The 27,412-nt window shown below is 38.0% G+C and overlaps 1 protein-coding gene across 2 annotated transcripts in view; it reads left to right on the top strand.

Annotated features, from left to right (window-relative positions):
• MED27 (mediator complex subunit 27) overlaps positions 1–27,412 on the top strand; it is a 98,480-nt gene that overhangs the window by 52,854 nt on the left and 18,214 nt on the right. For both annotated transcript variants that reach the window (XM_075519700.1, XM_075519699.1), the window contains exons 4-5: positions 16,466–16,559; positions 26,926–27,033. In XM_075519700.1, the coding sequence (XP_075375815.1) occupies positions 16,466–16,559; positions 26,926–27,033 (202 nt within the window). The remainder of the gene's footprint in view (positions 1–16,465; positions 16,560–26,925; positions 27,034–27,412) is intronic.

The following is a 27,412-nucleotide window of genomic DNA, read 5'->3' as shown; positions in this document are numbered from 1 at the left end:
GAGTGCTGAGAGTGACTCAAGTAATATTTGTGCAAAGCTGGGATAAGAGAGGGCATTAATTATAAAGCAGATGCTTTCATCCAGGGGAAGTGTCGGGATTTTTGTCTTTTATTGTCAGTTGTTCAAGACCGGTTAATTTTTTACAACATTCAAAGTCCAGGAGTGACACGTTGTGAAGAATGAATGACCGTATCATCCCTAGTTGCAAGACGTAATAGGAAGCTCTAACTATCCACTGTCAGCGTTCATTCTGATAAATGAATGGTGATGTATTATTCTGTATCCTTTGTGTTCTTGCCTTTAGGTGTTCATTTCAGTGATGGAAGACAAAGTGCAGACACATGAAATAATTATACAGCAAGCTTGGCTGGAGCCTGTCAGTCTGTGTCAAGCTCTCTAGACTTCTTGAATCTCTAAATTGTTGAGCTCTTTTGCTGATTGTTGCATTCAGTGTTTGGTGTTAAAATCAAATGTGCTCTAGAAGTGGCAAAAAATACCCTACTATTTTGATATATTTTAAGTCAAAATTTAATAGCTGTGTCCAAAATAGCACTATAAAACTGAGCTCCCCTCAAGCCAAAACCCAGGCTTCTCTACTTTCCTATTTTACATGCAGAACCTTCTTTCATTTTGGCTTTTGCATTTTGACAGTTGCTCAGCAAAGATGATGTTTTTGCTCGTGACAAATTTGTATGCGCCTTGTAGACAGGTCTTACAAAAGAGCCTTTTGTGAAGGACTGAAAGACAAATCAAACTTGGATCTAAATTTGGGGCTAATGAGCTACATGGCAGACTCATAGTTTGAAGAATTGTAGTCATATCTAAAGGGACTTTACCTTTATTATAAATAACACCTGAGTTTAAACATTTATTGCTTTTTAACTTTTTTTTATAGTTCAATTTTAAATTTACATAAAGAAAGGAGTGTATTAGGCTGATGAGCGAAATGTCACTTAGGTGTATTGTTAGCGAGTAACCCATAAATTTGAAAGTTTAGGAAATAATTTCTGGCTGATAATACATTGGGTTGGTGTTTCAGTTACTGAAGTGTGATCTGTCCACTGAGCGCACTGAATAGACTCCATAGTTGTAATTCCTCCAGCTGCTCTCCTGTGTGTTTATTCTTCAGGTACTGCCCCTGCTAACCCTCTGCCTGCTGCAGCTTTTTGTATTTTCTAGTCAAGTAGGCATTAATGGAAAAGTCTGCTCTGGCAGTGGGTGCTCCAGACTCTCAACTCTGAATTCTCTTTGATTCCTAGTTGGAGATTGAGTTGGAAGGGATCTCAGGAGGTCATCTAGTCCAGCCCCCCATTCAAAGATGGTCTCTTGTCACAACTAGAGCAATTAGCTGTGACGTTGCCTGGCTGAATCCTGAAAACCTCCAGGGATGGAAGACTACACTTGTAGCTATCATCAAAGCAGTTCACCTGCTTCTAGAGGTCCAGTTAGTGCTGTTCTTGTTTAAACAGGTCTGCTGAAAACCCACATCTTGAAAATAACCCTGTTCTAAGGAGTGTTTGAGGGGGATGGCGGCTGATGGAGAAAGCAGATCTTTTTGGAGAATCAACATTAAGTAGTAATGTAGATTATAGTAGCCTGTTTAAAAAACAGACAGTGAGAAGCAGATGAGTTAACTAAAAGGAGGGCTACAAGGAGGAGCGCTTGGGATTTTAAATAATATTTGTATGATTTTTTTAAAATTTAAAATTTGGCTTAAAAGCAGTTTATATGTTGATGCTTGCATGTTCCTTTCTACTTTGAAAGTCGCTCTTCATTTAGACAAAAGGTTACTTGTTCAACAATGTGATTTTACAGCATAACAGATGATAAGCAAATTTAATGCTACCTAATCTTAGGTATTTCTAAGGAAGTGAAATGAATTTGGTGACATGACAGCAATGGTGGCTCTTGTATGCCACTTGTAAAATGCGCTTGTTGACAGAATATGCCAGGTAGAACTATTTTAACCTGTCATTATGCTTTTAAAATGAAAATTTATTTTCAGTGCAAAGATTGCAACTTTAACACCACAGACAGAAAATCAATTATAATTTTTGTTAGTACAGCTAAAATATTATCTGCTGCTACTAATTTCTTTTTGTTGTTCCAGAATTGCTGTCTTCCCTCTGTTTTTTATTAAGTCATTGGTGGGGATAGAAATTCCGATATTGAAGCCTGAGTGTTGTAATATCCTTCTTTCTCTCCTGCTATGTACTGCTGCATCTGTCTGCAGCACCATGGTTGAATCATCTGTTTCTATGCTTGTATGTATTTAAGCCACTTAATTTTTATCGTGTCTTAGGCATCATCCTCCACCAGCAAGCTCTTAATGCAAGTGAAGCACTGCTTGTTTTTGCTATTAATTGCTTTGTTAAAGTGTGTGTACTGGATCTTAAAGATCTGCATTTTGCAAATCTCTCAAATACCTTCTGCTGAAGTTCTTCTCCATACATCTTAAAATGCTAGTGTAAACAAGCTACACAGAGAACCTGGTTGTTGGATGGTTCTTAGTTTTCAGGTTGTTTCAGATATTTCCTTATCTGTTAACTTGTTCTGGTTGGCTGTTTCAGAGAATTTCAAGAAAGAGGTTTTCTCTCTCACATAAGGTCTGTCCAAATAGTTGGCTCCCTTCGCTTTCAAATCCTAAATAAGTAGTTCATTTCCATCTCCTGAGTGTGAAGGATAGGATACATTAAGACAAGTTCTGATTTGAGCATAGAGCCTCTCCAGATGTGGCAGTTAGCACTGACGCAGTGTGGCATGCAAGGACGGAAAGTGCTCCTCGACTGCTCTGTGATACTGTGAGATGTATGTACACACATGTATTTAAGCTAATGGTTTAGGGTTTGGGGTTTTTTTTAAGCCCTTGAGAAGAGTAAAATGAGCCCTGTGTTTTGTTTGCCCATATTTTCTGTCTTTTGCTGTTGCTGACTTCTCACTAGTTGCAGCTTACAAAGAAGTCTATTTTCAGTATAATGGGATGGGTTGCAGAAAGACAGTCAAAGCAGCAAACCTCTGAGCAGTGCAACTGAGGATGTAACTGTAACTACACTTGATTTGTTTTCAGTCAGACTTTCTTTTTCGGCTTTCCCATCTTCGTGCTTCCTTTTCAGAGATAATGTGCAATGTTGGTCTCATGTCTTTTGCCAAGTAGTTACACAATACAATCAATGGCTAGTATTTTCAAATGCTATTAAGAATGTGCGTGACTTAGTAGATCAGTGCAATTGTATTTTGTGTTTGTGTTTTGAATCTACAGAGAACTTGATGATTGCAATTAGGCAAAAAATGAAGAATAATTAAATGATTAGACAGAAGCCAAATAGAGAAATGCATGTCAATGCAGTGAGTACTGAATGCAAAGCGAGCATGAATGGAGAGCTCCCTTGAAACATTTGCAAATTCACTGGTGTTTGGAAATATAACTGCAGGACAATCTTTTGAGATGATAGATACCATTTGGTAATATTTTATCTGTTTCTGTAGGGCATCAGCTTCAACTGGTTGACTCTCAGTAGCTGCATGTTAGTTAATTAATCATATAATTTGCTGTCATGTTACTAGGTGAACCTGTATCCTGGTAGCAGCATGAATTTGAGATAATGGTTTCCTAATGATCGAAATAGCTGTAATAGCCCTGGCCCTCATGGTTGACTTCAACTTTCCTCTGGTTGCTTTTAGAAAAATCTTTGATATAAGGTTACTCTTAATGAAAGTTCTGTCTGCTAATACAGATAGTTTGCAGCTGTATGCATTAATATAGTTGAGTCCCATTCTCTTCTTCATACAGTATATTTTTAATTAAAACAGCATACTGCTGTAAAACATTGGTACATATTGTACAGGTGTTCAATATCAAACTATTCTGTAGCTTTTACACTGTGATGAAGCAGAGTTTTGTTTTTTTTTTTTTTTAATTGGGTATGGGTTTTTTGTTTATGCTATCATCAGGCCTTTTCTTAGGAAAATATAGAGCTTTCTGTTGGGTGGAATACTTCAGAAGATTTGCCTAGAGTGTTTTCAATCAAAAAATTATTGAACTCTTTTTCGCAAGAAACCTTTAAGCTGGACAGTGTAACTGTATAATGTGAACAGCCATCTCAAGAAAAGGAAAAATATAAACAGTAAGTTTAAAACAAAAAACCCAAAAGTAACCTTGCCTTAAACTACACTATCACTTCTCTCCATATTTAAAATTTTGTCTGTGTGCAGGGAATGTCTTTAGTCAGTGTAAAAATCTAATTAAATCTTCTCATGGTAGTGATTCATAGCTGACCCTCTCTTTATTGGAGCATCTTATTAGAATAATAAACCACTCCCTGCTGAGAGACACTGCCATTGACAGACAGGCGAGACACTTGGGCTGCTGATTAGAAAAGGTTGATCAGGCTGGTCTTGTCTTCAGAGTCTGCAAGAAATCTTTTATTGTCGCTTCTGTAGCAGAACTTTTGAGATGCTGTTCAGCAGAGTCTTAGTTCTCGCTTGTGACCATGTATGGTCCCATCCAGTGTTGGATTATTTCATGCCACTCATTCACATTACAGAGGGCAGTCTTTCTTTTTTTTTTTTTCTCTTTTTTTTTTTTTTAATTAAGGACTGTGAATGCATAGATACTTTTTTTTAATCTGTACTTATTTACTATTAGAAATTACCTGGCAATTCGGAATTTCTTTACTTTGGGTTGCCAACTTGACATTCCTTAAAGGAACTTGCTTTTTACAAGTTTTGAGCCCGATATTCGTGAAGTGGATGCTCAGAATTAGGGAAACGTAGCTAGGAACAAAGCTAGGCAGCATTAATAATCATGTTTGTATTTACCTAAGGAGATCTTAATTCCTTGTTTTTCACTTAGGCAGCTTTCTCTGTTAGTATACTTATATAAACAGAATTGTATTATTTTTTAATAGGTTGAACATATCTCCCGGATAGCACCAGACACAGTAGTTCTAAAGCGGTGGTTCTGCTTTAGATATATTTGGCATAAAAGCTGGTTTATGTTTTACTTCTTAGGGAAGCTCTGCAGGTAATGTAAAGCGATGCAGGTACAAGAACAGAACTGTATTTGCTTACTGTGGTGGTACTTTGGCTTTAGTCCAGGTTTCAGCCCTGAGAAGTCCTTTAAACTCTGCTCTGCCTGTTCCGCGCAGTGGAGGAACACAGGCAAAGCAACGACTCCAGTGTTTGAAAAGCCACAGGGAACATAAAGCCTGTCTGATCTCCTCTGTGGTTGCACACTGATCCTTGTGTGCAAGGGGAAATAACATCAGAGGAGAAAGAACCTGATTACAAGAGTGGGAAAATGGCCAAAAAGGTGCAGCGAATTTCTGCAGTCGCGTTGCTGAGGTGTCTGGACTGTATTTGGCAAGCCCAGGGTAACTGCCATGATAAGCCCTTTCCTTCCACCAGCTCTGTTGTTTACTTCTGCTAGTGGTGGTGGTGTTTAAAGAGAAAATTTTTTCAGAGAATTTGCTTAAGGGAATTAGTCCTCCTCCCCCACACGGACTTTCAGTGGAAGCCACGCAATTACTTTCCATGAGCCCTATAAAAATCCCAACCTAAGGAACAGCTTGTCATGTTGGAGGAAGAAGTGATGAAAGTGTATTTTTTAGAAAATAATAATTTGAAGGGCTTCTCTCTCAAAAATGTTTGTACTGGGAGAGTCTTGAGTTTATAAATGTCTAATTGTGCTTGTTACATGCAGTTTCCGTACTGGAGCGTAAAGATGACCTTGAAGGAGTCTTTTGATAAACCTCTGAGTTTTAAGATAGATTTTTCACCTCTGTAGTATCACAGGAAGATCGAAATGCTTGGTCAGAGCATAATCCTGAAGAGAAGAATATCAGGACTAATTATGGAATTCCCTCAAGAAAACTTAAAGGTGGTGATCACAAAAGTTGAAATGGATATTTGGTAGAAGTTTGTGTAATAAATTGCACTGGGCTGTACAAGTGATCATTTCTTACAGTATTTCATCTTTTCTGGTTTTTTTTCTTCACCTCCCTATTAATTGCAGAAGAGCAAATTGATCTTAAGTGTCCTTAAAGGCTGATATCAAGTATCCTAAGTACCCTTAGGACTAGTGCTATTAAGACTTGTCTGTTTTTACCGTAATTTATAATTTTAATAAAGCACTAGATCTTGAAGTGGATGCTCTTTTTGTGGCTTGTGATCTTGAGTGGCTGCTTGAAGTCTGTTGGTGAGGCTTAAAATTTGAGTCTTTACTTCCTAGTCCTATGTATTCCAACATCTTGTTCTTTAAGAATAATAAAATTCTAAAGGAAGAAATTAGAAATATAATAATACATCACTGTGAGGACTTGCATGAAATGACAGAGGCCATACATTTAATGCCTTCATATCTACAATGGGGTTTTTTTGGTTGTGCTTTTTCTCTTGCCTAATTTGCTCCTTCAGGCACTTCTGTTGTTATCTAAGTGTGCTTAGATGTTAGCATGGTTACAGGCTTTAGAAATCTGCTTGCAAAATACAACGAGAGTCCAGTGCAGATTCTAAGGTAGTAGGTAGCACTAAGTCTTAGCTTGGATTTGTAGGAATTAAACCATTTTGCATAAAAGTTGAGTATCTTATCCCAGTAGCTTCTAACAGGTCATGAAACATTAGGTATGATAGAGTCCGTAACTGTACAGCACAACGTACCCTACATGCATTAAATAATGAAATAAATAATTGTTGTGGTTTAACTCCAGTTGGCAACTAAGCACCACGCAGCCGCTCGCTCACTCCCCCCCCAGTGGGATGGGGGGAGAATCAGAAAAGCACAAGTAAGAAAACTCGTGGGCTGAGACAAGAACGGTTTAATAATAGAAATAATAATAATAAAAAATTGTAATGAAAAGGAAAATAACAAGAGGGAGAGAGAGGAACAAGACCTAAGGAAGGAAAAAAAAAAAAATCAAAACCAAACCCCAAGTGATGCAACCGCTCACCACCCGCTGACTGATGCCCAGCCTGTCCCTGAGCAGCGGTTGCTGCCCCCCGGCCAACTCCCCCAGTTTCTACACTGAGCATGACACACATGGGATGGAATAGCCCTTGGGCCAGTCTGGCTGTGCCCCCTGCCAGCTCCTTGTGCACCCAGCAGAGCATGGGAAGATAAAAAGTCCGTGACCAGTGTAAGCACTGCTCAGCAACAACTAAACCAGCAGTGCGTTATCAACATTATTCTCATCCTAAATCCAAACCACAGCACTATACCAGCTACTAGGAAGAAAATTAACTCTATTCCAGCCGAATCCAGGACAGTAACAAAGCTCTGGTATGCATGCTGGTGCCTGCATTACATGCTGACGTGGCAGAGACAATAAGCTATTGTGGTTTTAGCTGAAGTTGAAAGAAACATACGGTAAGGATGAGACAAGTTTTCAGAGGACTGAGCCATTGCAAATTTAAAGAATGTTTTAAAACCACATGATGCTGCCTGCAGACCATCAGAGTGTGATTTAAGTAGGGGACACTTTTTTAAAAGCAGAAAACATCAGGGCTTTGGTAAATTAACTGATACAAACAAAACCTGTCTTATGAAATGGTCCGCTCTGCTCTCCTGTTTTGCTATGTTAGCCATTCCCCAGAGGGTTATGTCCTTAATCCTTCCTTCCTCCCGTCCTCTGGAATTTTTCTTGCCTTCATTAAGTTCTAGGACTTGATGTGCTTAACATAAATGATTACTAAGATCTCTTCCTTCCAGCAGTGCTAGTTATATGGTCAAGCATAGTGTATAAAAAGGTCTAACTGTGCAAAACATAGTATGTTTCTTGTTCATCAATCTCTCCACCCAAAGGTAAAATCTCACTGGTTTTGATAGGTATAGAATACATAATAGGTATCATGCATCATCTGTTGCTTTTCATAAAAGGAGGTAAGTACTATAATTTCTGCTCTGTTGAGGGAGAAATAAAGCACAAAGAAAGAAAGTGAGAAGACTTTTGCTATTGAAGTAATTCTTCAATAGCAGAGCTGAAAATAACATGTTATAAAATACTGAATTCTAGCTTTAGAAGGCTGAAATCAGGAATGACAGCGTGGAGTAATGTGCAGCATCAGGATCCTGCCAGGCGGCCAGTCCACACAACGGGACCTTTCCCATCTGCAGGGAGCCCCGTTTACTTTGTTCAGGAGTCTGGCTGGGCAGGTGGGCTGCAGCCCAGCCCGTCAGCTTTTCTAGAAGCAGGACTGAACTTGATGTGGTATTTTGAGGTCTTTGTCAGAGCACCGTCTGGTGTTTACTGAACATCAGCGTGTCACAGTTTAATCCTCTTTCCCTCGCTGCATGATTGACTAGTGAGTGCAGGAGAGGTGGTTTCACCTTAACAGTGCAGACCCAGGCAACCTCAGATGAGCTCTGCTGAACCACGGGTAGCTGGAGAAGGTGGGGATTATCCATCTCTGAAACCTGCGGGGGAGAACTGTGTGTAGTTTATGGAAACTTTTTTTTTTTTAAAAAGGCCGGCTGGATCTCTTGGCTTGAGTTTCTCCTGAGGACTTTTGGCACAGCTTTACTGTATGGAAACATGTATGTGCGTGTGCAAATTTAGGCTAACAGGTGGGGCACAAATTGCTTGACAAGTTAGGAGTAATTCAAGAACCATCTTTGTAGATAAACACTGGTGTAATAATTCTGATTCTCATCCAGGCCCCTGAAAATTACTGTTAGCATTTATTGTTAGGCTGTGGAGCAACATCTAGTTTCATGAAGAAGTGGAAATATAAACAATACATATGTGCTGTGAAGTATTGCTTCTGAAATTCTATTACTACTGATGCTACGTAGTTAGGGAGGGCTGTTTTTCCTCCAGAGGTATGTATAAAGGAGTTAATGTTTTCCATAAAGCACAGACTAGTAACAGGCTCGGACAAGATCCTGGTGATGACTGTAAAGTAGATGCATGCTTGTTTTGTTAACCAGTTTTCACACATTCTAATATCCATATTCCTCTCTTGATTACTGCTGTGAATTAAAGGCATTTTGAAGATGGTTCCACGTAAGTACAAAGAAAGCTATTTCAACAATATAATAAAGTATCTGTGGGAATTTGACTGCAAGGTCTCTATTTGTAACTTAAAGTTTTCCTTATTAAAGTTACGCTTTTTAAGGTGGTGCACTGGAATTTGATATTGTGAACAGATGTCTTTTTGCTCTGTCTTAAAAAAACAAACTGTGCACTGACAAAATGTCTGTTTTCAGAGCGCATTAAAGAGGTGTTCATATTTAACTTAAATGTGCAGATGGCTGGAGACTGATTTGGGGGCAGGTTTGCATTTCACAAGCATTCAGAATGAGAACCTGCATGCATTCGTAGCATCGCTGTCAGCTCGTACCTTTGAGGACATTCCTCGCAGGTTTCCACCATGTCGCTTATCAATGGATTCACAGTAGCACTGAAGAATTCAGAAGTATGTTTATTGTATAAACAATACAGTATAAATAACACATTTTACCGTAAAACAATATTTTATTGTTGTAGTAGAATGACCCCAACGTACAGTATTCCTGGCCCATAATGTATTGTGCTGGCACACAGTGTGTACAGCCACACAGGGAGCTGAATCATGAAACCAGTTTAGACTAATACATTTTTCTTCTATTTTTTTTTTTTTTTTAAAGCCAGATCAGTTGTGTGATCCAGCTCTCCCAGCACAGCACAGTTGAGGGGGCTGTACGCTGCAGCGTGCGGGAGGGGATGTGTCAGTGCCTTATGGCACTATTGGTGCTGAAGACTGAAAATTGTTGAATCACAAGCTGAGGTTTCTAAATGTCTTTGTAAATCCAACCCTTAAACACTCTGTCTTGGCTTTTAGAGAACTGTCCAAACGACTTCACATGCATTCTTAAGTGCTGTACTAGGTTTGGCCTTTTGTGAGTGAGAAGTGCAGATGGTTAAGTGTTTGATACAGCTATATGTGCATATGCTTTTGAAGCAGACCACCCTGTGTTTATATGTAAACACTTCTAGACTATTTAGGCACATAACTTAATCTTTTGCATCCGCTCAATAATAAAACGTAATTCCTCTGTGACCAAAATAACATCCATAGCAAAGTTGAAAACAAACTAACTTGCAAGAATAAATGGAAATCTGCCACCTTTCAGGTTTGGAGTTGAATCTTTCAGCGCTTTCAGATGCGTGTTGTCTCACTTCTCCACTGCAGAGTGGGGCGGAGTTGAATCTTAGCAATGAATCTTAGCAAACGTGTTCCTTAGGACCTTTGTCCAAGGTCTCTTAGCAAATTTATTCCTTACAATGTGTGCATTCTGGCTTGCTACTTCCCACACCTGTGGATTCCTATTACCAAGACACTCCAGTGCTGAAACTCCCTCATGCTGATCGTATGTTGTAGCCCCAAGACTGAAGAACTGTGTAGAACGCGAGAAACTCAGGTTTGCCCCTTCTGCCCTCAACTTTCCTCATGGTAGTTAGAAGTCAGTTAGTTATTTGAAAGAGGTAACATTTTTCCTTTATAATGTATCATGAATAAAGATTTCACAGCAGGAACGGAGGCACTGAAGGAATAGCAGCAGACCAAGTTAGTGTGCAGATGAGAAGGGAACAGAAGGAAACAAGACGAGCCAGGAGGAGCCTGGCTGGAGTCTTCCACCAACAGAAATCTGGAAATTCGGTGAGAAGAGAGAGGAAACCACTGAAGCCGTTTGTTCAGAAAGGGCAAGAGGACAGTGTTAACAACTATAAGAGAAGACAGCCTGGCAAGGAAGTTTATAGCCGGAGGAGAAGTTGGTCAAAACAAGCAAGTGATTTTTAGTACTGGAGCCAGGAAGCATGAGCATTTTTATAGAGGTTCTAGAGAAGAAAAGAGCAAGAGCCTGAATTAACAATTAAAAAAAAAAAAAAAAACAAACCAACAAAACCTGTGGAAGGAGGCAGAGACTTCCAGGATTGATGTATGGATGTCATGGATTGTGCCAGCTGTCTAATTTAGTCTTGAGACTTGAAGTCGCTTTCTCAGCATGAGAATTGTTGAATTTCTTTTCATGCTCTTCATTGCCTATCCAGGCAGGAAGTGTCATCTCACAAAAGCTGGCAGAGGTCACTGTTTTAATAACTATTGTTAATTGATGCTTCTGAAAAGCCTTCTATCAACTTGAATTTGCTGCCTGCAGAGACTTGCTCAGCAGGTAGCTGACTCAAATTAAAACTTTAATTCATTGATTAATAAATCACACTAGAACTGTGACTACTTTTATGTTTTAAAATACAATATTTCTCTAATCAGGTTGCCTGAAAACAATTTAGTTGCTGTATAAAATCTATGATAGTTAAAATCCTGCCTCTGCTAAAAGCTTTAAGTTACATATTGAGCCTGGTTCTGCAAAAAATAGCTGTTCCATAGGTCTTAGCAGAGTGCAGGCAAGCTCTTTGCACCGATGCCTTCATTAGCAGACACTCCATATGCTAGCAGGAGTCTGCAGGGCCAGCCCATGCTTCTGAAATATCAGACATGTGAAAAGAAATTATTAGCTGTGTTGAAAATAGTAACTGAAAGCCAAAAAAAAAAAATATCTGGGAGCAAGTAAATACTGTGCTAGTAAGTGAGAGAATGTGTGGAGAGTTTCCCCTATTGCTGTCCAGAATATCATGAATCCAGATTCAACAGAATCATAGAGTTTCTCTTCATCTCATATGTGGTGTTTTCCACTGAGTGTATAGGAAAGATTATGCTCTTTTATATTACAAATGTGTATTTTTTTCTCTCTCTCTTTTTCTCTGTCTCCCCAAGATCATTTAGCAAAATTTTCTTTCTTCCGAAAGACCTCCTCAGAAAATTATTATTAATACTTACATTTCTAACCTTTAAATTGTTGTATTGAGTGGAAAAAATGAACAGCATGCAAGTGAAACACTGTGTGGGACAAATGCTATTTAAATCTTGTCTAAGCTGTTAAACATCACACTAACATTGGATTGTTGGATCTAATCCAGTAAAAATAAAAAAAAATAAAAAAGAGAGGTCACATTAGAGAACTAAGCCATCTGTCCAGTGTGGAATTGAAAGGCTTATAATGAATTATTTTTCTATATTACTGTCTTTTGGGGGGCCTTTGTGTGAATCAAAGAGATGTTACGAGACCATTTATCTACAAAGGTGGTTCCTGAATTATTTCTACCTTGTCAACCTGGTGTTTTAGTATGAAACTTCTTGTTTAGCATTTTGCATAACTAGTTAGTCCCTTATAAACAGTATTTTCTAACTGGCTTCAAAAGCGTCTTCTGTCCCAGGCATTGTTCCTCTAATGTGGACTAGAGGATTTATGTATACGCTTATTGGCAAAGTGGCAGAGAGATTTTCAAAGAATATTTCTGTTGCTTTATTCTAGTGTTGATTTTTCTGCATGTTTATAACAAGACTTCATTTGGAGTATAATATTTTGAATTAATTTTAGTCTTTTCTAATGTTCATGAAGTAGATTGTTGTGTTTTGACTTTTGCGGTATTAATATAGCATGTTTGTAGAAAAAGTATTCTACTACGTTAAAACGAAAATAACGATTTCTAGTGTTGACAGCCTTGGAGAGCATCTGATGTCAGGTCTGATCTTACTGGCTGGTTCTGTTGCACATTCAGATGCATACCCCTGCATGATATTATTTATCATTTGTTAAATAAAGATTTTCTGTCAAAAATATAATTTTAAAACCTCCTTAAAAATTACAAATCTATGTCGTGAAGGAGAGAAGGATGAGAAAAAATGGGAGAGGGAAGTTGGTACAAACCTGCTATTAAAGCTTCTTTAAAAATCCTTCCTCTGACCAGTGAAATTACATTAGCAAAATTGCTTTAGTATTTGATATGATTTAATGATCAGAAGTCATGTTGGTCGAGTCTGTTGTTCTTTTCTGACTAGGATGCATACAGGTCTGGATTAGGATGCAGGTATTGATGAAGTTACTTGAAGCTTTTTGAATAGAAGGGGACTAACTTAGGATGTTGCAATTATAAGGCGTTAATGTATTGTCTTTTGAGGCCTAGAAGAATAAGAAAGATGAAATTCTGTCTATAGAGAGTTTAAATAGTGTGCTGTAATTGAATATGTAGGCTACTGGGTATGATCTTTTGCAGTCGTTTGCAATCTGTCTTCAGATGCTTTTGAGCATCCTTTGCATGATAGAGAAGCTATGGGGAGGGAGCTTGTCTAGACGCTCTATTCAACCCTTCGTAGGTGGAACGATGCCTGTTCTAGGTCAAGAGAGGAAGCTACTACCATATAATTTCAGCTCGCATTGAATTCTGAGGACTCCGTGATTTTTTTTTTCCCCTGAAGATTAAGATATGCCAAATGTGTGAGCAAATCTATTTCCATTTGCTTTTCCCTCCTTTGCATTATTTCTCCTGGGTTTTTTTAAATGCTCATTCCAACCAGCATCTTTTGTAAGTAGGAGAAAACTGAGATGTGGTAAGTACGTTAAAAGTTAGAAGTGCTTATTGGCAAAGTAAAATTAGGCTTTTCTCCATCCTTAAGTGCTACGCTTCTCGGAGACTGTGTGAGAGGTTCTGTAACATAAATAGGAACTATCATATTTTTGAGCTAAAACCGATTGGACAGAGATGTGTAAATTGTGACTCTGCTTATTTTGGCACTAAATTAACGTATTTCAGTTCTGTAAAATAAGTTCCAGACAGCAGCTTTTTCTCTGACCCTCTTTCCAGACAGCCTCAGGAGTGCACTTTATCTTGTCTTTATCATATGTTCTTCAGTTTTCTCTAAAGTCGTCACCAGTTACACTTTTACATTACTTTGCTGCATCTGATTTATCATATCCATCCCTTTGCAAGATGTTTTACCAGATGTCCTCTCTGAAGGGCATATCTATAGAAGAATTTTGCTTTAGATTAGGTTGTTTGTCATTTTATATTTGAGGCCGCCATGTAGTCAGGCTAATTTAGTAATTATATATGCATCTTTGAAGAATCCTTCTGTTCTGATGAGTCCTCAGGAAACCCTGATATCTACTTGAAAAAGGGCAAAGGGGCAAAATGATCATATGTACATCAATGCTCTTTTATCATATTGGTCTTGGATTTTCTCTGATATCCTCTTGACTGAGAAGAGAAGGAAAAGGCTACCTGTGTGGATGGTCCTGATAGAGTTGCTGAGCCTTGCCAAAGTAAAACATTATATTTCCTTAAGTGTGTGGTTTTAATCTTCTTTTTTTGTCAACTGACTTACGAAGAGTGGTACAAAATTAACAGGCTTCTAAGCCCAAGGTGTCTTAGTAACTCATCTTTAAGTTCTTTCAGGAGCTGGTTAATACACATTAGAATATTTCTGTTTTGCTGTATGTGTGATTTCACTTAAAGGGAAGACTCTTCACAAGCTCTCTGTGAATTCCATGTTGTGCCTTATACTGCTCAGGTAGTAGAAGGTGACAGTTGGGTTTGAGTCAAGTTTTAAGGCACACGGTCAAGACAAATTTTACATTTAAAAAATAATCAGATCTTAGAAAGAGTTGAAGAATTGGTTACCTCCAACCAGCCTGGATCACATTTTCAAAGAATAAATGTACATGTCCCCTGGGATTTTTCCAAAGGACCTAAGCGGATTAAATGCCCAAGTCCAACTGTTGTTTATATGATTTAAAATTACTTGAATTTTCCTTCCTTAACGCATATAGACTGTGTTAGTGTGTAAGCAGCCCTTGTTTTATGCAGCTTCATATTGTGGTTGGTTTTAACTTATTGCCCAAAGCTTGGAAGATTAGAAAACTTAAGTTATACAATAATCTGCATCATAGTGTGGAAGGCTGTAAGACCCGTTCCTAACCCCATACTGATCAAGAAACACAGAATCTGTCCTTGCCTGTTTCTCAGCCAGTTATCTCTACTCACGGACAAGCGATAGCTTAATTTATTTGCGGAGCCTGGAGTAATTGCACTTATGAAACAGTATAGACTCGCATGCTGTATAAAAAAAAGTATGGGATTCAGTAATGTTTAAAATTAGTTAGGTGCGTACTGTCGATGTGTAGCTTACTCATCCTGAAGCACTGTCTTACGCGTCTTCGCTTTCACTGTGCTAAGGAAGTTCTTGGCTTATGGATGTTTTGACTTTGCTTATCAGCAAGCAAGCTGTTAATGAGTCATTCAAGTGAATGGGGAAACTTTTTTCTGCACGAGAAGTGCGGATTAAGATTTTTATGCAAAATTGTTAAACTAATTCCATTCTTTTGTTACTTTTAAAAGTGGGCTGACTTTTCCAGCTGTGTAAGTGTAGCTTTCTTGATTTTATTGTATTTTTTTCTGATGGTTTTTAATCCCTTGCAAAATAGCAAGTGGAGCATAGCGCCTCATTGTTTTTCGGGGGGGGGGGGGGGTTAGCAACTAACATTAGAACTGAATAACTTTGAAGAGCAAGACTTCAACATTTTTTGCTTGTCATTTAAGCAGGTTAAAGGGGAATAATTAGATTTTTCAGTTTTACTGTTAATCTAACTGGGACAACCGATTTTTCTGAAATCTGTTTTTCAGAGCACATATGTGGGCTTAGCATGAAAACAATTTTATCAATAAATTCATTCATGGATCTGATCCAGGTTGCAGAGTTGTAGATGCATATGACAACAAGGCAGCAGTGCCCCCCCCCCTTCTTCTGCATACTTCAGGAGAACTGAAAGTAGTACCGGAGGACGGATTATTGCACAGATGATAGAGACTGTCCTGTAAACTCTGCTAAAGCAAGTACTGTGCATTTTAACATGTCCAGAGGAATGACTGAAGCATGTGAGACATGCCCATGGGATGGGGCGTTGTGTCCTGGGACAAGAGGTCTCTGAAAGGAAGTTTTGGCTGTAAATGGATGTCAGCTCTTGATACGATACTGGGGAACCAAGACAAATGTATGCCGGCTCGCTTCGGCCTGCATAAGCAGAGGGATTATAGCCAGCAGAAAGGATGTTATTTTACCTCTGTGTTTGATCACACCAGAGAAACTCCTGGAATGTACTAGCCAATTTCAGAGTCACCAGTGCATGAAATAAATTGGAAATATTCAGGAAAAAAAACCCCTAAGAATAGTCTGAAGACTTTGAGAAAACCTCTGTCTGTTTAGTTTATCAAAGAGAGGGTAAGGAGGTGACAACCTATGAATTCCTATGCTGGAAGAGTAATTTTGATAACGTATCCTTCGACCCCCTGAGGCGAAAGTGTAGAAATATGATGGCAAGAGTTTGAGGCTGACAGATTTGGACTAAAGATTAAGTGAGTGCATGTTTTTAAGGGCAGGGTGATTAATTTTCGAAACAACTTACATAGGGCTTTGATATGTTTCCTCTTATCAATAACTTTTTGAGTTATGCTTGCATGCATTTTTGAAGAATATGCAGGTATCAAAGAGAAATTAATTCAGGAAAGTGCTGACATTGTTAAAAAGGAGTAATAATCTGAGCCTGTGGCAAGGAGCACGTGTGTTAATTCTGTTGTTTTGGTTTGTTTGGTAGATATGTTGATGATGTGATCAATCGCATTGATAGGATGTTCCCTGAAATGTCTATCCAGCTATCCCGGCCAAATGGAACCTCGGCAATGCTTCTGGTAAGTTGGATCATTTAATCCTTTGAGATGGATTTCTTAAGGGATTGAATTACTGTTCCTAAAATGCAGGTTATTAAAGATTCCCCCCCCCGAAACATACTGTTCCTCATTTGTCACAGCAATGTAGGAACTTTCTTGCTCTTAGGCAAATGAGTGATAAAAAGAATTTCATCTTTAAACGAAAGATCTATTACTTTTTATTGTTAATGTGATTGTAGAAGTATGAGCGCAAACTCAAATATTCAATGTGTTTTTCAGCAGTCTTGGCAATGAGTGAGTCTTAACCATGATAATTAAGAAGGAAAAGAGTGGTGGGAGGAAGAAAAGAAGAAGGAAACCAATATGATTAAAATTTGTTCAAGTTGTTCTTGGGTCAGTGACTTTCTGTTATATGATGAAGTCAAGAATTTGCCTTTGAAGTAAATGAGCAGTAAAGGCTGGATTAGAGATAAACAAGGGCAATACGTTCGATTTATTTCTGCCTGACCAAGCAAGATTTCATTCCAGAAGAACCTATTGTTCACATCAATTTTCACAGGCAGCTGTTGTGCTTATAGCAAGAGAAGTCTTTAATGCTTTTACTCTAAGACAGCAACATGGAATTGGAGTCTGTAGCGTAGCAGTTGGATGCTGATTTTCCTCTAGTAGGGTGAAAGACAGAATCCGCATCTTTTGTCAAATTTTAAATAAAACTAGAAAATATACTGTATACACAGGTGAAGAAATGAGACCAGATTTGTCATAGCACTTCCTCTTATATTTTCCTTTCTCACATAAGCTATTAACAAAAGGCTTGGGTGTAGTATACGTGTGAGTATATTTCTTGTTTCCAAGCAAACGGTAAAATGAATCTGAAAATCAGATATTTTATCAAAACAGAATCGTTGAGTCAATATAAGTCAATGTTAGGGTCACTCCTTAGATTTTATATTGTTTTTAGAGTTTGTTGACTTTAAAACTATTATGGTTAGATTTTTGCCTATATTTTTCAAAGGTTCTGTTAATTTCTCTATAGTAAATATAGCTGTGATTATGTTTAGTTTTAATTAATCAACTGTCTAACATCCCATTATTAACTTTCTTTGAACAGCCCCAAATTTGCAAGAGATTAACTGAGTCAGAGGTTAAAATAAATAGTTGGCATTAAAACATTTAATCTGCAATTGTTGGATTCACCAAGTGGAACAATGTATTCCAGAAAAGAATTGAATTCATCAGTGCAGTCTTAAGAAGCTATAAGTCTTGGAAGCTTTTGCATTTCCTCTTAACCTGACTTTATATGTAACTGTTTTCCTATAGAAAAATGTCTGGTTTTACTTCCTTACTTTGAAACCCTTTCCAGTCTCTTAGAGCCCCTTTTTGAGTATGGTAAGTGCCTTCCACTTCTAATGGCTTTTTGAGGTCAGAAAATAGATGCCGCTTTTCAAGGTTCAGGCACAGTTAGGAAATTGGGCAAATTATCTTGGATGTGACTGATAAGGAATAAGGTAGGTTGGAAGGTGGTAGCTGTAAAAGAAGCCCCTTTTACAAGCAGTAGTAACTTACCGAATTCCATGTTGTAGTTGCTCTCTAAATCAAGGACATTATTGTTGCTACAAGATAGCAGCCCTGTATTGAACCAGGGGTATGCATCTTTTCCTCGGATCAGAGATCAAAAAGATTGTTTTTAAAGTATTTTTGTATGTGATTGTGTGATGGGTTTATAATTTTTTTTCTTTTAGGCAGGTTTTCCCTCTTTCCCATCTGTCTCAGTTGATGTTGCCAATATGGCACTTTCCATCTGGCCCTGACTGCTACAAAAGCTTTTGCTGTTTTCAGCCACAAATCATTCAGTGAAAGGTGCTGCAGGATGGGCAGTGTGAAGAGCACCTCCCCCAGAAGAAAGGAGGTTTCTTCAGTACTTGTGATTTCTCACTCTGAACTTCTCCCAAGTTAGATGTGGAGTTGCTCCCTTGCAGCAGCGTGGTTTACCACAATACCAAAGGATTCAGATAATGCTTATTTTATGTCAAAATATTTCACAACCATACTGTTTGCCCAGAGTTAATTACTAACTGTATCATCTCAACCATTTTCACCCTTGGACTGTTCATGTCATACCTGCCATTGCTTATGAAGGTCTTTGATGTAGAGGTCTAGTTGTTATATTAAAAGATCTTTAAACACAGTCATTCCATTTACCAGAAGAAACATGTATTCATCTTCAAAGGCACTGGTAAGCACTATACGTATTTTAAGAATGTGCAAATGATTGGAAGGAGATGGGGAAGAAGGGGAAGGGATTGCCTGTGAGATTCTTTGAATCTTCAGAATAGCTGGAGACTTTGCCAAACAAATCACCTTTAGGAAAAAGACCTAATACAGAGAGTTTCAGCCCCAGACTCTACAACTCCATGTGCACATGGAAATCAGTTTATGTCCTCAGCTGTAGAGGTGGGACTTTCAAGGTCTAAGATTTGTCCGGTGTTTCAAGAGGAGTAATTAGCAGCCATGTGAGCCTGCTGGTCAAACTCTTCTGGCAAGTAACCTTTGTGTTAAGCTGGGTTTTCCCTAATCAGGGTACAGCTTTCACATAAGCTGAGAACTTTAAGCAAAGAGAAAAATAAACTATTCCTGAGAGCGTAAATGCTGTGTCTTGAAAGGTTGCTACCTCCTGGTCCTTTGAGGTTACTGTTTCCTCCAGACAATAAGGAGGTTTTTTATACTTTAGATTTATACACAGCAATTGTACCTCATTAGTCTGGATTTATGCTACACAGACCAAACACATAAATAATTGAAACCTTTCAGAGCTGTGTGAAATCCTCAACTGATTTTAAAAGCAGGCATTTCAAGGTGCTGTTTAATCCCAATCTTCACTAGTGATTTTTCAATTAATCTTTTAATCACACTATGCATAAGAAAGCCTAAACATAGAATTATATCAGCTTTAATAACAGTGTTATGCAAAATTAATTTCCAGCAGCAGCAGAGGGAACTGCGGACTCCTTAAGGTTTTTGTGAGATTTTGTTGGTCAAATGCCAGGAATTGTAAATAGACAAACCTCATCTCATATGTTAAGAAAACATGAATTGATTTCTAATTAATGAGAAATACCTAGATTTTTGCTTGTTTTGAATGATTAGTCGTATTCCTAGAGATACATTATTTTTTTTCTACTAAAATAACTTGATGGTGTGATTATTATATGATTGTTTCACACACCTTGTTTCTGTTATCAAAATTCAGAATTTTTTTTTTCAATGTGAAACATGTAATTCCTGTGTACAATTCATTCATTCATTAATATCAGAAATATTTTAGAAAACAGTAAACATTAGGCCCGCTTTTCCAGCTGACAAATGTACCTTCCTTAGGGTCATGTACCTAGCCAGTGCTAGTTAGGTGTAGAAACTTATTTTCTTGTCTCCACCTGGGAACTACTTTGTCTTTAAAATCATCTGTCTCCCCAGTGTTTGTAGAGCTATATAAAAGCACTACTATAGAAGTTACAAACACCGGGTAAATATTTTTACAGATAATTGAATATTTTTCTGTAATTTGAGCTGTTTCTAAAGGATAATGATATGTATAACTAACTTCCAATTGGAAAAATTGAATAGTTTCTGCCAAACCAAAGCTCATGGAAGAAATCATGATTTCTTCTTTTCATATTATCTTACAAATTTTTGATGATAAATTAATTTTAGAAATTTATACTGATGCCTTGATTTTTACTAGACCTTTCATATAAAAATGAAACATGTTTTTATACAATTTTATTCATTCTCCATAAAATGAAACACATTTGCATTGCAACTTTCAAGTCTTGTTCCAAGCATTTTAAACAGTCTGATTGTATGGAAGTGGGCTGTATTAATTGCAAATAGGCTAGACATCTGTTCACTAAAACGGAATAATTTCTTGTGTCTCATTTTTGTTTACCAGTGTTTTACATAAAATCGTTATTATTTTCTGTTGGAAAAATGGATTCTGACATTTATTGTTTGCCCATTAAGGCCACCAAACTGATTTTTGTTCAAGAGACCCTGATCTTGAAGAACTGGGGAGGGGGGGAAATTTGGTAAGTGATTGGAAATTAGTATTGATGTCGTACTTGATCGGAAACAGTTTAATGGTGTTATTTTCAAACCATTCTCTTTTCTCCACAATGCTTAGCAGCGGAAGTGTTCCGAATCCTTACCAGGCTAGTGGTTCATTAGGCAACTAGTGGAAAGCAGGCACTGGCTAGAGGTAGGCAGGTTTGTGATAGGGATATAGATTTGGTGATCACATTTGGTGGCTTAGGCACCTAGTTTTAGGCACATGTGATGAACATTAATTTAGGGATTTACCCTCTTGGAGACGCTACCTAGGTTTTGGGATTTGAAGGAGGCACTGGGATGTTTCAGGATCTCTTGTGTGAGCCGGATCTTGAGGAATCACTTTGAGCTCAGAGTGGGACTGTTGTGACTGCGGTAGCTTCACAGTTTGTCTCTTAAGATTGAGAACCAGCATTTAAAAAGCATTAAGCCAGCATTTGAGGTCACATATGTGGAGGAAGAATGTCTTGAATCAGCAAAGTATGTGAACGGGGGGGTGACAAGTAAACTGTAAATTATTCTCTCTTTGTCTTATTAGAGAATGAGGAAGATGAGGAAGGGTCTTTTGACGGGAAAGTGAGCAAGGGTAGAAAAAGTAGAGGAAGACCAGCAAGAAATTTCCTCAGCTTTGCTCCCTCCACAGGGTTACTATGCCCCAGGGTTGCTGTCCAGTCCCAAAGACTCACAGGTCTGTGCTGATATTCCCATAGATTTATATTCTGCAAGATCAAACATCTCTTTCATCCCTGTAAAATTTCTGGTGTGCTATAATTTAGAATGGAAAAAGAGGCAGAATCCATTTCATCATTTGTAGCAATGCTGGACTAGGGTGACCCTTCCCTAAGTGTGACTGGGCACTGGCAAAATCTGTCTTTTAACCTTTGAACAATATTCTGTGCCAGTTTGTTCACTTTATTAAGAGAATATGCCATGTTACCGAGGGAGAGGATCACCAGCTCATCCTTAATATGGCAAAATCATTTAAAGTCCTTCATTTATGTTGACTTTTTATCATGCACTATTGCAATTAGGTTAGATTAATGAAAGGTAAATTCCAGCCCTTACATAAAAAAAGAAATCCTTGTAAAGAACCTAATTAGTATGTTTGTTTATTTAGACTCTAATGGCTTAATTGCATCTTATCTTGCTATTTACAAATAGGCATCATTAAAGAATAATGAGCATGTGAGGGAAAGCGCGGCATTCATACCAGCGGCAGATGAGACATAGGAAAAAAAAAAAAACTAGTTGAAAGTCTGGGTGGGTTTTTTTTACTTTATTTTTAATATAAAACCTTATTTTTCAGTTGAGATATATATATATGATTTCCAGGCATCCTACTGATTAGTAAGATAGATACACAAGTGGGAGGACAAGCTTCTGGCTGGCTATATGGCAAGGAGCAGGTGTCTGGCCTTTTGCTGGAAATATGTACAGCTTGGTTACAGGTCTAGTTTGATGTTGCCTTACTGTTTTCTAAGGTGAATAAAAAACACGTACAAACTGGTGCTCCTTTTCATACAAGCAGGGAGGTACCCATGTTAACCGAAAATAATGTTTTCTTTCTTTTAGCTCTGCATTGCAGAGCATCTGCAGCTCAAATCAGCAGCAAATTCCCTGGGATGCTGAGAGGAAATCTGGAGCTTTGGGAATTTTTTGCAAAGTGTTGGAGCTTGGTGGTGTCAGCATACGTTTTCCTAATATCAAACTTTTAAATAAATTTGAAGAAGGAATGTTTGTTAATGCATTTTAAAAAATTGTTTATAGAAGGGCTTTTCATTTGGTATCAGTTTCAGTGAGGAGGCAAAATTAAGGGGGAGGATTTCAAGCTATTTCCTCCTCGCAGAATTTTGGCATGGTAAATTATTTTTGATCCTTTTCACTTTGTAAACTAATTTTGACCCCAATTCGGACTTTACTTGGAGAGGTACTTACTTCTTTTCCAATCATAAGTGATGTTAAATGGGAACTTTTTTAGCAGTCTTACAAGAAATTATCTAAGCCATTCTCACTGATTATTCTGTTTCCCCCTCCCCCTTTCTTGGCATACAGTGTCTGTCATATGCTCTTTGAGAATTATCTTGGTGATAGACAAAATATTTTTAAAACTGGGATATTTCAAGAAGATTTTTATTTTATATATCTTTGTCAGAAAAGCTGCATAATATTGCAGATTTCAATCAGCTGCCTGTCCTACCTTCTTCTGGAGCTTGCCATTTTAGGAAGCAGGGGATTTATGAATAACTTAACTGTCTGAATTTAGTATACTTTAGTTAAAAGGGAGTTAGAAGTACATTGTTATTACACAAACCAAAACAGAAGCTACAGAAGTATTTAACTTGCAACTGTTCCATTTTCAGCTCACAGAACTGTGGGGCATATTTTTTCATTCATATTAATGGAATTTTAAAGTGACCTTGTACATGTATTGATTTGAATTAAAATTTTCTACATCAAGGACGAGTTGGCATATATCCTTCAGGCGAAATATTAAGAAGCCAAGTGCTGTCTTAACAGGATATCGACAGAAGAAGTTGAAATTTAATAGGAAAAGTTGGCTTAGAAAGGAAATTGTTGCCTTTTTGTCACAATTGAAAGGTATCTTTTCTGTATAAGGAAAGAAGTTTCTTTCAGTTGATATCTGTGGAAATGCAGGGACATTTTAGTGCCCATTGAATAGGGACCATCTGGGTGAGTCTTGACCTCCAGAAGGAGAGACCTGCACTACGGGAGCTTAGAGTAGAACTATCAAATTACTTTTTTTACCGGAGCCATTAGTTTTTTATTACCTTCTTTCAGGTGATCTGTAGGGACACAGTTGTATGACTATAGGTGTAAATTATATTCCATACATAGACCTTTTCTGAACATGGACTCCAGTTAGCTAGAGAAGGAAAATGGTTTGCTGGAAAACATGATTTGTAAAATACAGTTGAGGTGAACAAAAACATTAAGTCCTGAAAACAGTTACAAGTCTTGATTATTAGAGGAAAAAATAAAGGGTGTCCCATTTATTGTGTACAATACAGAATGTGCTTTACCCTGAAAATAGCTGTGGAGCATACTTTTGGCTTCCAAATCTAAGAGCATCCTCCAGTCTAGTGACAGGCTGTTGTTCATGCTTTGTACTACTAGCCTCATTCTTTCAATGCTGTTAAAATGATGAACTATAATTTCTCTGAGCTACGCTTAGTTTTACAAAATTTCTGCTTCTGGCAGACTTAACTAATGATATAGTCCTGCAAAATCATCTGAAAGTCCCGATCTCTTTTCCAGCCAGTGCAAAACCTACAGGAATCCCATGTCAAAACAACAGCGGCACAAAATAGGAGAGTTTTCTATTTCAGTGCCAGAGCACTGTAAGAGCTAATTCAGACAACCTAACACGAACCCAGCCAAAGCTGCAATGTATTTGGTCGTTCATTTGTATTACCACGATGCCTGGGTGCCCCTACTCCTGGAGAGGACCCCTTTGCACAAACCGTTGTCTAAGTTGAGATTGCAACAGTGGTGCCTTCCTCAGGGAGCTCACAGCCTTAGGTACCCATCTAAGGATGGGTTTACGCAGCTCCTTACGCATGTGGGAAACAGTGTAACCCTGCTTGTTTGACACTCGAGCAAGTGGGTGATCGAGGCTGCTGTCCCAGACCATTCTGCAGAATTTGACCTTTCAGTATTGCATGATGGATGATAGCTGGGGTCTGGGTAGCTGTGACGGATCGTGAAAGGGTGGAGTGAATTACTGGAAGGGTATGAAAAAAGTTGACCTGGGAAAAGGCAATGAGCTAATGCAGAAGCATTTTGAAAGCATTTGTGCAGGTAAATCTTGTGGGGCGGTTTGAGGCCAGCAATAAGTATATTCAAGCAAGCTGGAGTGACAAACATGGGATTTTTCAGCTTGTTACATTCCACTGTTCACTCTGAGGATTTTCAGGAACATCCCACACAGGCTTCAGATCAACTTCATCCAATTTTTTTTCCACCTGGCAGCAATGTGAGATATCATGAATGCAGAACGTAAGGGAAGAGGAAAGAAGTGAGCATCCACTGAAGTGTGTGAAGGCAATGGAGATAGAAAATATTATACATAAAGCTGGGTCTGGGTGCTTGTAGGGCAGTCCTTTTGCTCTTCCATTAAGAAGATTTCTTTTCTTTTTGTTTAAAATTTCTTCTTTTCCTCCTTTTAATTTTACTGTATATGGTTGATGCCTAGTGTGAAGTTACAAGAGTCAGTTCTCTCAGTAGACCTATATCCTAGCGAAGTGCCAGTCTTACTAAGGTAGAAAAAGAAATAAAAAACCTGTTAACTCTAAGTGTGCTGACAAGTTTTTTCAAAGTGACTCCATTTCCTCATCTTAGCAGTTATGACAAAACTGTCTTTCTGATTCTAGTGGATGATCAGCATCATAGATCGGGCACCTCTGGGTCATGACTTGCATTTTTAACTTAATAGATACAGTGGTAGGTGCTGAAATAACTCTGCCAATTTCCTTTAATTGCAGACCAACTAGGTCTTATTACAGAGTATCCCAGCAAGATACTGCATTTAGACCCAAATGTGCAGTACCTGATATCATGATATGGTTGTGTGAGAGCACTAGGCAGTTCCATACATGTTCAGAAAATCCCAATCTGTTGTAAGAAGGTAGGAACCAGAAAAAGCTATTCATGGTATGTGCGTGGCTTGGGTCTTGGTACAAGTTACCCTACTTCAGCCTATTAACATTTTTCTTCAAAAATTTACCCATTCTTCTGACCTGCTTTTTCTCTTCATATTCTTGCAAAATTATACCTAGCAGCCTGTCTTCTTAAAGTCTATCTCTCCTTTTTTTTTTCCCTTCTCATTTCCCTGTCCTCTCTCTCACTGTCAACTTCTTCCCTGTTGTTTAGACTCTTCTGTCCTACAGTTGCTTTCTCCATGTCCCATGCCAAAGAATTGTCATCAGTTCTTTTCAGGATTTGTAACTCTGTCCTGCTATGTAGTGATATAATAAGCAACATTTAGAGTAGTTCGGGTCACTGTTCTGCAAAGTCCTGTAGCGTCGTCCCATTCCTGCCACCATTTCCCCTCCTAACCTTCCTTCAGCAGCACGGTCCCTGCATCAGCTTTGAGATGGAGTCTTTGTGCCAGATTTTCTGTCTTCCTCCTTGGGGGGAAGAGCATCTTGGCACTTCAGAGTTGATTTGCCTCTTAGTCTCTTAGTTAGTCAGCATCAGGTTGAGGTTACTCGTGTTGAAACAAGGTGGTCGGTAGGAGTCATTAGCAGGAGTTAAAAAGGAAAAACGTAACAAATCAATAAAGATGCATATTGACTGATTTCTTTGGGTGTGGATTTGTCTGCTGAGGTTAGCAGTAAAAACACAATTGTTCTAGCCTGTGTTAATCTATACTGGACGAAATGTTGGAACACAGACAATACAAAATGAGCCTCTGCTGGTTGGGAAATACTAAAATGAACTAATTGTTTCTTTTTTTACCTCAGTTTTATGCTTTTGTGGGTGAGGAAAAACTGTAATAATCTCTGTATAACAAAACGTAAAGAATTATTGTTAGACACGCATCTTAACGATATTGAAGTGCAAGTTCATCTTTGAAATGTAAATTGATTTTTAGATTAAAATGCCTTTGTTATTGCATTTTTGTCAATAATATAATTTAGGCTTGTTTCTGTTGTTACACTCTGACTGACCCTATATATTTTCCATGATACTAGTTTTATTCTTTACACTTTACTGCTTTCACAGAAGAAAATTAAACCTTTGAAGATGTAACATTTTTACTTTTTAGCTGTACTTTCCTTTTAAATAATTTTACATTTTTATTGGACCTAAAATGTTTTCCATTAAACTCATGGCATGCTTTTAAAAGCTAGCACTAGAAGAGTCCGATTCTTCTTTCGAATTATTTTTCTCTAAGTGGACTTATATTGGAGAATATCAAATACATCGGAAATAATCACATTTGCTCATTGTTTTTGACAAGTTATTGAGTTGTGGTGTTAATAAAATTGAGAGAGTTGCTTGGCAGTGTCATGTCTACACAAGGGAATTCTGTGAATTCATACATTTTCAGTTGCAAATGAATGTTTGTTTGTTCTGCGCTTTATAGTCTCTCTCTTCCTCGTAACACACACAGTGGTTTTAGATCTTTTATTTTGGTCTGTCTGTAAAATATTGAAAACTGAAATTGCATCAGCTTAAGCTGTTAACTTGATGGTCTTGTGAATTCAGACACCATCAACTCTCCTTCAGCTTGGTTTTGTCCTTCTCCTGTTCTTCACAGGTTACCTTAGGAAAAGTGTTAAAAGTGATAGTGGTGATGCGGAGCCTCTTCATTGACCGGACAATTGTAAAAGGGTACAATGAAAATGTCTATACTGAAGATGGCAAGGTAGGTTGTTGTATATCCAGCAACATTAAATTTTATTTTTACCTCGTATTTAAATGACAGACAACAGGAATCCCATCACAAGTATGCTAGAAACATAAAACTGTCAAAAGACTCTCTGGATGTTTTGCAGAATGCTCCAGTTTAAATTTATCATGCTTTGCTTGGATTTTTTCGTACCTAAATGTCTGACTTCTTTCTAATCTCTGAAGCCCTTGCTTGAATTTCTAATTTATCACCTTAGACCCCAGTTGCCTCGTTAATAGTGTCTACTGAGAAAACATTTTTTCAGTGTACCAGCACATCAATAGCCCAAGGTCCAGATTTCTCTTTTCTGAGAGCCATTGGGAAATCCTGGGCTGGTTTTGTGCTCAACTTGATA

This window comes from Mycteria americana, chromosome 17 (assembly GCF_035582795.1).
Source record: "Mycteria americana isolate JAX WOST 10 ecotype Jacksonville Zoo and Gardens chromosome 17, USCA_MyAme_1.0, whole genome shotgun sequence".
NCBI lineage: Eukaryota > Metazoa > Chordata > Aves > Ciconiiformes > Ciconiidae > Mycteria > Mycteria americana.
Note: the sequence above shows the minus strand (reverse complement) of the source record. Positions and strands in the feature narration are given on the sequence as shown.